Source organism: Lasioglossum baleicum, unplaced genomic scaffold (assembly GCF_051020765.1).
Source record: "Lasioglossum baleicum unplaced genomic scaffold, iyLasBale1 scaffold0021, whole genome shotgun sequence".
Lineage (NCBI taxonomy): Eukaryota > Metazoa > Arthropoda > Insecta > Hymenoptera > Halictidae > Lasioglossum > Lasioglossum baleicum.
In genome coordinates this window covers 385,001-396,639 of record NW_027469081.1, presented here as the reverse complement: position 1 = coordinate 396,639, position 11,639 = coordinate 385,001, and the positions used below count along the sequence as shown (strand labels likewise).

At 40.1% G+C, this 11,639-nt stretch overlaps 3 protein-coding genes across 3 annotated transcripts; all 3 read right to left on the bottom strand.

Moving 5' to 3' along the window:
• Positions 1-912: 912 nt before the first annotated feature.
• LOC143219291 (uncharacterized) lies at positions 913-5,767 on the bottom strand. The gene is made up of 2 exons (XM_076445307.1): positions 3,584-5,767; positions 913-2,482 (listed from the first exon to the last, which is right to left on the bottom strand). Exons 1-2 carry the CDS (start codon positions 3,714-3,716, stop codon positions 1,884-1,886), a joined length of 732 nt encoding a protein of 243 aa, XP_076301422.1. The 5' UTR covers positions 3,717-5,767; the 3' UTR covers positions 913-1,883.
• Positions 5,768-5,918: 151 nt separating this feature from the next.
• On the bottom strand, positions 5,919-10,051 carry LOC143219290 (uncharacterized). Its single transcript, XM_076445306.1, has 9 exons — positions 9,831-10,051; positions 9,584-9,769; positions 8,775-8,989; positions 8,197-8,550; positions 8,017-8,116; positions 7,805-7,946; positions 7,635-7,735; positions 7,315-7,452; positions 5,919-7,242 (listed from the first exon to the last, which is right to left on the bottom strand). The coding sequence occupies exons 3-9, from the start codon at positions 8,987-8,989 to the stop codon at positions 6,763-6,765; spliced, it is 1,530 nt and encodes a 509-aa protein (XP_076301421.1). The 5' UTR covers positions 9,584-9,769; positions 9,831-10,051; the 3' UTR covers positions 5,919-6,762.
• On the bottom strand, positions 10,051-11,556 carry LOC143219294 (kinesin-like protein KIF9). The gene is made up of 2 exons (XM_076445310.1): positions 10,904-11,556; positions 10,051-10,189 (listed from the first exon to the last, which is right to left on the bottom strand). The coding sequence occupies exons 1-2, from the start codon at positions 11,026-11,028 to the stop codon at positions 10,084-10,086; spliced, it is 231 nt and encodes a 76-aa protein (XP_076301425.1). The 5' UTR covers positions 11,029-11,556; the 3' UTR covers positions 10,051-10,083.
• Between the last annotated feature and the right edge of the window lie 83 nt (positions 11,557-11,639).

The window sequence follows — 11,639 nt, the reverse complement described above, 5'->3', positions numbered from 1 at the left end:
GCCAGGGCCTGAACGTAAATAGACCTTGAACAGGCCCAAGCGAGACCTGGAAGAGGCAAAGGAGAGGATTACCAGGACTGACCAGACCCACTCAGAACTGAGGACAATAGAAAAGGAATATGCCAAGGAAATAAGGAGTTTTCTAAACGACGGCGGCGTAGGGCAACGCCAAGGCCACCACAGTAGAAAGTGGAAGCAAAGATGAAAGTAAAACAAATTCAGATAATTACAGTAAATGTTCTATAAACGCGAAAATCTTTCAACGATAAACGCGAAAAAAATATCCCCTCCAAACTAATACACTGACTCGGCTCGGTATATCGGTGTGAACCACTACAAACGCGACGCGGAGAGTCGCAGTCGTCGGCACAGTTCAAACGCGCCCGTGAGTTATCATAACGTTACACCACAGTCAAACTTCTTCATTTTCCATGATTCTGTTATGGGATTTTCACTACCTTATTTCTGACATTTTTCTGATTAGAATGATACCAAACACGATACAATTTAAGCAGAATTTAGTGGTTTAATTGACGATGAAAGTGTCGAGCACAAGGAAGGACAGCGTATGTGAAAGAAAGAGACGCAGAGTCGCAGCGCGCCGGCACAGTTCAAACGCCCGTGAGTCATCATAACGTTACACCAACAGTCAAACTTCTTCATTTTCCATGATTCTGTTATGGGACTTTCACTACCTTATTTCTGGCATTTTTCTGATTAAAATGATACCAAACACGATATAATTTGAACAGAATTTAGTGGTTTAATTGACGGTATGTACATATGAAGTGACTTTAGAACATAAGAGTATGTATAGCGAGTGAAAAAGAAAGAGAAATTGCGATCTCGACGCTAGGCAAAGATTAAAAAACGAGAAAAATTACTTTATAAAATATGCTGAACTGTTTTATATTTTTATTATTTAACGTTCGGTTTCGCAAATATAAAGACGCGATGAACTATGACCGATCATGTCGCAAAACCGAACACCGTGTCAAGTCACGCGCGTCGCTCGCTCCATTACAATTTTTTGATAAGAAACAAAATTAAATAAATCTTAAGTACATTACTTAAAACAGTTGAAAAACTACAAAAAGTGTGCCTTTTCCTGATGGATGCAAACGCTCCAATTCGATAGGTTTCCTTCGATGGTATTTAAACTGTAGAGGTTTAAATGACGATGGACGTTTTGGGCGCAAGGAAGGATAGCGCGTATAGAAAAGAAAGAGACGCGGAGAGTCGCAGTCGCCGGCACAGTTCAAAGGCCCGCGCGTGGTCTCGCTTTACACGCGCTGTCCTTCTCTACGTTCGGCTCGGCCTTTGAAGCTCGAAAAAAGTAGGACCACGATCGAAAAACGCGAAGAAATCCCCCCGATGCGTTCGCGTTTATAGAACATTTACTGTACAAAGATATTAAATAGAACACAAAACATAAGGATTTTCACACTACCAATAGCGATACGATAAAAATATGGAGAGATCGGTTAACATTGGACGATCCCACAGAATCAGATTCGGTTGAATCGCAAGATGCACGTGTTGAAGAGAAAACGACATTCGACAACAGTAGCGTTGCTAAAGATACGCTATCGCTGCAATTATCTAAATGTGAAATTAGTAAAAGAAGGACAGATGTATATAGGAAGAAGGAAAGGGTCTTTGTGAATCAGAAGTTAAAAAATGACGGTAGATCAAAAGAAAATTTCCACTTTTAATAATAAAAAATAGAACCGAGACTACAAAGATTCAAACTCCTCTCGCCAATCGTTCAAACAATACAATGAACACATCCAAACAATTTTAGCAATAAATTCGCCGGAATAGGTAATTAGAAGTAAAAGCATAATCTCAAATTTTTGAAATTGTGACGTGCGGCGGCTGCGTTATTGGAACGAGGCTGAATGCAAATTATATTCTGTATTTTCTGTTTCCTCAATGATGATTTGTTGCAGTCGCATGCGTGCTTGTAATTTCCTGCGTTTGGGTATGGCACGCACATAGGGAAGCAGACTCATTAGGAAGAAATAATCGTCGTCCTCCATATCGTGTCTGTCCTTTAGTAGTTGCTGGGCGCGCTCCAGTTTCTCTTTTTCAATTCGTAGAATTTCATCGAATGGATCTTTCGCCAAATCTTTCGCCAAATCTTTCGCCAATATCCTCTTCCTCAGTAGCGATGATTTATTTAATAGTTCCATATGATAGACTCTATCGTACAAGTCCTTGTCCGTCGTCTCGTCCATTTCCATATCGATGACATCGCTTTCTGAATCTCTGTGCGTATCCAGTATATCGGGAAGATATTCCCGATTATGGGAATACCCAGCCGTGGCTTTGATCGTATATGTTTCTTCCAAAAAACTCATTTGATTGAAATAGCGCCACGTTGAATCCCCTGTTTGAGAGCCTGTCGGTAGATTGCTCTTCCTGATTTCTCGTCTATGCGTGTCTCTCAGACGTTGCCATTTAAGTTTAACAAGATGGCCTGAAAAAAATACAATGCATAAATAATAAAAATAGTATAGTATAATGTATACTAATTGTAATGTATAACAGTTATATGTGGACTGCGGATGTTTATGTAAATACATATTTCGATATGCAGATATTATTTTGCATATTGTATATGTTTTCTACCATGTATACAATACGGTGTTTCGTTTATCTGATAACGCGGAAATATCTTGTGACGCACTGAAGTTACGAAAAAAATTTGTTTAGGTACGAAAATTGTTCGGTATGAAGGGTACAATCATATAATATGTATAGTCTAATTTTTTTTTGAGGACTAGAATGACGGGGAGGGGGATTTCAAAGTCAAATTAAGTTTTGTAAATGGAATGTTCTATTTTTTATACTATACATATATCGATAGGGTATCAAATTCTGAGTATAAAAGTGTTCACCTTCGTATGTCCTAAACCTAATAGTTAACGAGATATTATCCAAAGAAAAAAGAAAATTATTTCGATAATATTTCGTTAACTATTAGGTTTAGGACATATCAAGGTCAACACTATTATACTCGGAATTTGATACTCTATCTATATATGGTATAAAAAATACGACATTATGAGGGGCTAAATTGAAAATTTAAAAAATACGTTTTGTATATTCTGTTTTTTGTTCACATTCTGTAGTAAACTAATTGATCTAGTTTCCCGAAAATGTTCAAATCGTATAGTACAATATTAAAAAAGTTATCGTCTTTTTTAGAGCGTCCGAATATTAATTCGAGTAACTGTATAAATATGCACGCATTACATCCTGTGATGTAGAACGTACTTTTTCAGCATATAAGTAAATATTAACTGACAAACGGCAACAACTAAGTGTTACAAACATGGAAAAATTTACTAGCAACTTATCGTTAATTAAAACCTGACTGATAAATATCACTTTGCATTAGTTCTGATCATATTTTATGTGCATATTTGCATATTTTTGTGCCTATTTACATTTACTTTTTGCATATTTTACGTGTATGAACATCCGCAGTCTAGTTATGTGTAATGTATATTAATTGTATGCAATGTATAGATCAATTGTAGAATATGTAGTAATTGTCGTAGACGTAGGTACTTACTTGTGGAATTCAATGATGCGGCAACTTCACACCACAGTGCCCGATTAGCAACTCTGTTATGGTAATTAGAGTCTTGAGGGTCCCACAAACTTCTCCTCTCCTGGACTAAACTGATTAATTTCACACAATCCATTACTATAATACGTAGCGTGTCTCTCTGCTTTTTCGAACCGTACTAGGCGCGTCTCGAAATCGTTCTGGTGTCTTCATTCCCGCGCTCTAGGAGGAGAACTCCTCGATGCGTACATTTGCCCCCAAAACTTTGCTGATTGGTCTGCGATTTTCAGGTAAACCGACCAATCAGATCATTTCTAGCAACGTGACCATACCCACAGCATCGAAAGTTCGACAACGTACCGGAATAAATGGAAAATATACCTGTGTTTATATATACACGGACGTGACTTTCTTGCTATTTTATTTGAGAGAAAGTCTCTCTCTTAAATGCATTTAGTTCTTTATTACTTTATTGTCGGAGCCCGAAGAAAGACTCGGGCATATTCCTATGCCTCTATAGCAATTATGTGTTATAAACCTTGCAGACCTCCACGGTCAGTTGTGAGCTGCAGGCTGCAGCTATTCATCTTGGGGTCTTGGGGTTCTCCCCGTCAACCGTGTGCACTGGTGTGCAGTGACTCTTTTACCTGTCTTCCACCTCCATGGTGGACAAGTTGGGATGGGTTTAAGAAAAATGGATTTTCTTAAGATGTTGGAAGAATCTTTTTACTAGATAATGCATAAGAAAATTAAAAAAAAAATTACTATTGCTTGGAATTTCGAAGATAAATGTGAAGTTTACGATTTTTAACTGTTAATTTTCATTTGTAACCCACACTCCGGGGTAAAAAGGTTACACATCATCTATTTTTCCTCATTCGATACATTAAACTGAAGAAAATGAATATTTTAATATGTCAACATACACTCCGGGACGAAAAGATAGCACACTTAACGAAAAACTTTAAATATAACAGAATTAATCGATAAAAATCATTGCTCAATATTTTGTAGGACCTCCTTTACAGCTAACGACTTTAATCATTCGGTTTGGTAAATATTTATACAATTTTTTAATACTGTTTTGGCTAATATCCTCCCATTCATCCAAAATGCACTATTTTAAATCGTTAATATTTTGGAATTGTCTGCCATTTTGGTACACAGCTCTGGCAAGATGTCCCCAACAATTTTCAAAACGCGATTTTTTCTCATTTCTTTGTTGTTTTTGTGTATATATGCACTCCTTGATTTTCTAAAGATTTATAGTGTCACAAGTTTTTCATTAAATTATAACGGCCAAACTAACAAAACTATGTCGATTAGTTTTGTGTGCTCATAGCGAAAGCGTAAGAGTATTTAATAAAAATGATTTCAGTTGAAAAGATATTTATTTTCATAGTTTATTTTGCAATTGTTTTAAACGGGCGCATTGCTATCATAGCACCGGAGAATTGAAAAAATAAAAGTAATGATAATATAGCCCCAAGTGTCCTCTTTACGGACCCGTTTTTAAAAATACGGATACTTCAAAATTGGCGACATGAAAATTATTTGAAGTGAACGCTGCACCGTCCGACGTCGAGCGAGAAACAAACTGATTTGATTCTCCTTCGACCATCTTCCGACGTCGGGTTGGGGCCCCATGGGGTATGTCCATTGTTACCCTTCTCGGAGCACTCGAAAAGGTTCGGCCCCCCGCTGACCTCGACCATTTGGTCCGATGTCTGGCCCGCTGTGAGCACATTTTCGGACGAAATCGGCCGAAAAGACACCAACACATGCCTCCCGAGGCGCTCGAAACGCTCGTGTGTGTGTGTGTGTGTGTGTGTGTGCCGCAGTCGGACGTCGCGTCGTATGTATAACAGTCTGCTGGTATTTTCCCAAGACCTGCGATGTAGGCAACGCGGACCATAATAGCGGTGCGCTCGACTCGCCTCTACCTGAAACGGGTGTGCACGGCGTCCTTTACCAGCTCATTGTGACGCTAACTTTGAAATCGCGTCTTTTCATGGGCTCAGTTTAAAGGAGAAACTTCAAGGAATATATCATATTCTTTTCAAAGTTTAAATCACTCTGGCCCCCATGTAGCTCAATCGGACATACAGTTCCCGAGATAAAAATTCGTAAGTGAGGGTCGCGTTTTCGCCAAAATGGACAAAAATTGCAAATTTCGAAGGCCTGTCATTTCTAAAATAAATTCGAAATCGGCGAAATGATGACTTAAACCCCCCCCCCCCTAATTTCACATGGACTGCAACATATTTCATTTAGAACAAAATCGTGACGATGGTGACTTCAGAAAGTGATCGATTTGGCATGGAATGACCCAATACGATTGTTATTTGTATGCTTTATTTTAATAGGTTAGTACACAGCATAGAGAATAAACATTTGTATACGTCTAACATCCTTTATACCGGGTGAACCACGAATCGTGATTCGTAATCGGTAGTATTTACTCTGTTATCAACAGTCCGATCGAAGATGTTTTTATCAAATATTAGCATGGTTCAACCTTTGGTAGGAATATCTTTTATGATATACGAAGAATTAGGATGACAATGAGCAAATTCACTCTAGATTACGAAATCGCGACAGTAATCGTGATTCTGAGATTACTATGGCAATACTGTGGCCACCACTACTGTTTACAATACTGTTTATATCATTCAAAATCCGAAGTAACGGAAAGAATAAGGAATAGATAATGGAAACAACTCATCCGGAACATCGTCAATCTTTGACACAGCAGCTTCTATTGCTTGCAACCCTCACCCTTAAGAAAAATAAATTTTTTTTCTACAGTTCATAATTTGCTCACAATTGTAAACAAATATATGAAATGCACGATGTGGCAGCACTAAACCGGAGCAGTGATGGCACCTCGTCGGTGCCAGCGGGTGCAACTTTGTGTGCGGAAACAGAAGACACCGACGGTACATCGTCGGTGCAGAATGCCGGTATGAAAACTAGCGCTAAATACGGATTTTAAATTTGCCATCATTAAAATCCGCAATCTAAACAATTTCGAAATTATACATGTTTATTACGTTATTTTTGCGTTACATTAAGTACCTATTATTACAGTAGCTGATAAGGTTTAATTAATTAAGGTTTCAATCCATGCAAGACCTCGAGCTGCCGCGTTCTGTTTTCTGTATTGTCTCCGTCTCCTAAAATCATAAAAAACTAACAAACTTATAGGCCCAAAAATTACCGTAATAATACACGATTAAAATAGTTCTCTTCGGTGTATTCAGTATATCTACCTGGAGCTTGCGCGTCATCGCTCGTTGGAACTGATTGAACTTGCGTTTAGCTACTTCCAGAGACGCCTTCTCCGCCGGTTCAAATAACAATTTCATCGAACTGTTGCTATAAAGTGGCGAGGCGTCCATCTCTTTGCAATACTCCTTGAAACCGGAGTTGAACTGCGAACGCATCTCCCTTTGTTCCTGGAACAATCGTTGAATCTCGTCCTGTGCCTGAACCACCTCTTCCTCCAAATTCAACAGGACTCTTTGATGACACGCGATATCACGCTCGATTATTATCTCCGCTTTCGGTGTAAGCTCCTGTTGGTCCTCGGGTTGCATCGCGTGTCGAATTCGTTGGTGCTTGCTGAGCTTGTCCCTTGCGTTCTCCAAAGTGCTCTTTACCTGGCGAACAAAACTGCCAAGTCAATCGCACAGTTCTAAGTTGATTCTATGAATCAAGTAAATTTCGCTCACCTCGAAGTACTTGTTGATCCACTTGGTGAACTTCTGCTGAACCGTCGCCAAAGTCCTCGTATTCTTATCCAGCATCTCTTTCATCTTTCTGTACTCTTTATCGCTCTTGAGGAAACGCTCGAAAAGTTGTCGAAGCTTCTACAGAAGCGCAAATGAAAATCGCAATTAATTATCAACTCTCAGCTCTGCCCCTCATTTACATAATTGGTGATGATTACGACCGTTCACAGGTTCGTTTATCAATTTTTTAAACATATTTTTGAAGACACGAGACGAGAAGATTCTGCTCTTCGTGTAATTATATTGCAATGTATACTAACTAGTATTCTATTCTGGCGATCAATCTGATAAACTGGCTCTGGAATAGTTAAGGTCTTGTCATCTTCTGTGTCCTTGCATGGTCCCAGTGTCATCCCGCCAGCTAAAAATTCATATTAATCATTCTATTCGTCTTAAATATCTATTTAGAAAAATTAGGAAATCTGTTAACCAGTTTTAGCTATGCTTCCCACTTCCTCTATTTCAATCTCTTTAACCTCCGTCACTGCCTCCTGATCTTCCGAAAGGCGTCCCGAAGAATTCATACTCCTCTTTCGATTACGAATACGGCTATCAGCAGACAACGCAGACTCCTGTCAACATACGACTATTTTAACAACGATCATTAATCAATAACCACGAATTTTGAACATATACGAATACCTTTGATAGTCTTGCTGATACACTCGTGTCCACCATGTTCTTCGAAATACTTTCGTACTTCTGCTTCAGCTGCTCGATCTCCGTCTCTTTGACTGTCAGTCTAGCGACTCGATTAATGGTAATATAATTGCATGAATCATTTTATAAGAAAGATGAACGTTCGAAAAAATATATTACAACCTGTTATAGAAATCCTTGATGCTCTTCAGCAACTGCTGAGCCTGCGTCGCATTGACCAAGGTGAAGTCATTGATGCTACCATTCAAGTAATTGACAACGCTCCGATTGATCTGCTCTGATCTCAACTTGGACATATTTATCGAAGTTTCTTGATCCAGGAACAACCGATTCATCGTCAGCTCTTTCTTCACGGCATCGACCTCGTTCCGAAGTCTATGCACTATGTGATCCTTCTGATATTCTATGCTCCTCTTGATTTTGATGGGCTTCAATCTGGCAACGTTCCCGGTGAACCTCAGCGTGGACAGAGTGACGTCCAGATCCTCTTTCGTCACTCGGACATGGGATATAAAACTGATAAATTCAATTATCGTTATAGATGAGGAACTAAGTACTTTGATTAAATTGCCTTTAGCGGTTGGAACGTCTACAGTCTACACTGTTTATGTATTTGTATATTCTTATTCTGTAAACATTTCTCTTGTTTGTAATTCTCATATATCGAATTCTGTATTATGTTGAAATAAATCTCTCATGAGATTTTCTACAATAAAAAAAGAAATCTTTCAATCAATCACCGGATCACAGATGCAACGGGGAAATCGTCTCCGAGGATCTTCAACAGATTATTGGATCGTATCGCGTTGTAGGGGATCGGCCCTGCAGTGCGGAGCTGCGAGAAGAACTGTCCCAACTGCGATTTGGTCAAGTTAGCTGCACCAATGTCTGAAGCCGTTTTCCGGATAAATGACCTGCCTGGTGTTCCAATGCCAGCCATCTCCACGATGTGCATCTAGAAAAATCAATTCGAAAGAATTCACAATGTTCCCTCTTCATGGTCAGTGCAGACCATTTTTATTCTCGTACAAGGATCTACAAACTCAAGTGGGTAGTCTCGTTTCCAGGATTTCAAGGGTGCTTATAGCGAGGGGCAGGATATCCATAAGGCGGATTTCCTTCACGTTAACAAGAAAGGATTGCGCAACGGTGTGGGATGCGTCTTCTCATTTCTCTATAAAGGCAAAGATGGGGTTTTTACTATTTTTCAAATTTCCTATTTTTACGTTTACAAGGCGCATTTGCATTATTCGGAAGCATATAGAGCTGCGCATGTATACATATAGGGGAATGATGAATGGGGAATGAAGCTGCGACAGTTACATGCTGCCGAATAATGCAAATTACGCCTCGTAAACGTAAAAATAGGACTTTTGAGGACGACTGCGGCCTAGATTGATGTTTCTGATCTAGCGCCTTTGACTACTGAAAAAGCCCATCTTTACATTATCGAGAAATGAGAAGACGCATCCCGCACCCTTGCAATCCTGGAAACGAAAGTTTCCCCCGAAGCAGTCTATGAAAATGAAAATTTCTGAGTATAAATTACTTTAGCCTTGGTAAAGGTGTATCCCGAAGTGACCAAGCTGGCATTGGTAGCATGAACGGTGATCACAGCTGTAGCTAAATGCGAATCCGGATAAGTGGGTCCCTTCACGATGGACCTCCTGATCTCCGCTTCGAAGATCTTCTTCAAAGCTTGCTCCTGGTTCTCCACGCTCTCTACAGAGATCTCCTATAAGAGCGACAATTAAACCGTCGCGTGTTATATCGTTCTGTTTCCCGAGGTGACGCACCTTAAACGGATCTCGATCGTTTATCCGAATCCTGTTCTCCGTTTCAGGTAACAGCAGGTCTCTGGCGTGTTTCCCACGCAACTCGACAAAGCTAATCTGGTACTGTATCTTACTGACCCTCTTTTGGTTCGATTTCTCCAGAAACAGATCGTATAGGATCCTTGATACTAGGCCCCTGTGCTGAGAAGAGGAACCGTGATCAGTGGATCTGCGTTTATTCGGTTAATTGCGGTCAGTGGCAACTTCTCTGCGCTCAGAATCGTACTTCCCAGTTGTTTCTTAGACCGCTGAGTGTGAAACTTTTCCCGGAGCCTGTCTGGCCGTGGCCCATCAACACGCAGCTTATGCCATTTAGGATCCTGAAAAAGATCCTTTTGCGAACTGGAACTTTCACATAATCATACTAAATCAAGGATCATCCCTTTGATATGCAATTTCTGCAACCCGACATCAAAACTAAAGTTCTATCCGATGATATACTATATGTATAGCTACAATAAAGTCGCGATCTAGCTCCCATTGCCTTTTGTTTCATTGTTTTACGTAGCTTCTTCAACTGCTATGGTTATAATTATTAAGCGACGGGACCTACACAGTTTAGTGTGGGCTCCGAACCATCTTGGTTCGAACACACCACACTTAAATGGCACATGGAATATTTCCAGAGGTGCCACGGAGTCCGCAGTCGCGCGCTCTACCCACTGATTGTGAGACACTACGCGAATTAGCTCCCATTGCCTGTTCCGAGCAGGAACAGAGATCGTGTAGTGAAACTATTTTTTTATGACTGAGTCGACCGCGCTCGGTGACCGAGGCAGCTCGAGTTTCTTGGCTCCTCGCGAGGATGCCCCCTAGTGGAAGGGGTAGGCGAGGGGACAGTGATCGTGGAGTTCCTCAGGAAAGTTAGATCACGACTTTACTTTGTACCTTAAATACTGTTTAGAGCATGTGAGAATGGGGTCAAAGCCTTGAAAAAGGATTGCCAGAAGATTTGAAAGCTACGTTGGCCAAAGATAAGGAGTCGAGGATGGTGGAAGCGATTAATGTATCTTAACGATCATATTTCGATTTACTTCGGGACTAGGTCCTGGCTAGAAACACGATACACCTCATCCTGTGAGGCATTAATAAAAATGCCATCCGTTTGGAAGCACCAATAGGACGGCTCCTTTTTCACGGCGATTCTGTTTGGTTGCATCTCTTGAAGACATCGTACAAATATTTTCTAAAGAGAGGATCAACATTAACCCTTCTTATAATCAATTAAATTAACCCGCCAGCCTCGGATGAATGGTTCTTCGTAACTGTTTAACGAAGGCCAATTAAATCTCAAACTCAAACAACATTAAATTACTTTGCACTCCGTGTCGATTCTCACGCACGATTCGCAAGGTTTCTGTAAAGGCAAGACCCTGACGAAGATCTTGATATTTTTCTCGCGAGTCTCCGCACCATCGTAATCCGTCGTCATGCTAATAATAATCGCCGGGTGCAATTAAACTCGGTTCAGCAGAGCTTCTCTCGGTTTTATGTATTGTTTTGCATTCGTTAAATCTTGAGAAATCAAAAGAGTCGTTGATTGTTTCTTGGTGCTTGGTTATTTGTGTTTTGTGGAAGTTGCTCCCGGATTGTCCGGTTCACGCGCCATTTCCATGGATTTTCTTGATGTTTGCATTTCACAGACACTTTCAAGTCCCTGAACCACGCAGACTCCACTATACTGTATACAGTGCTTATAAAAATATTCAATATATGCTTTCGCGTTGCACTTCAGTGGGATTATTTTATCGATTACCAATCGATAGTTCT

Bases quoted from the DNA above. Each gene is read 5' to 3' on its own strand.
- LOC143219294 (XM_076445310.1), bottom strand. From the start codon at position 11,028: ATGCAACCAAACAGAATCGCCGTGAAAAAGGAGCCGTCCTATTGGTGC. The intron at 10,190-10,903 runs GTAAATCGAAAT...GATCTTTTTCAG, and splicing joins AGCCAGGACCTAGTCCCGAA to GATCCTAAATGGCATAAGCT.
- LOC143219291 (XM_076445307.1), bottom strand. From the start codon at position 3,716: ATGGATTGTGTGAAATTAATCAGTTTAGTCCAGGAGAGGAGAAGTTTG. The intron at 2,483-3,583 runs GTAAGTACCTAC...TATTTTTTTCAG, and splicing joins CGCATCATTGAATTCCACAA to GCCATCTTGTTAAACTTAAA.
- LOC143219290 (XM_076445306.1), bottom strand. From the start codon at position 8,989: ATGCACATCGTGGAGATGGCTGGCATTGGAACACCAGGCAGGTCATTT. The intron at 7,947-8,016 runs GTATTCGTATAT...GTATGTTGACAG, and splicing joins TATCAGCAAGACTATCAAAG to GAGTCTGCGTTGTCTGCTGA. The intron at 7,736-7,804 runs GTTAACAGATTT...ATGAATTTTTAG, and splicing joins GGGAAGCATAGCTAAAACTG to CTGGCGGGATGACACTGGGA.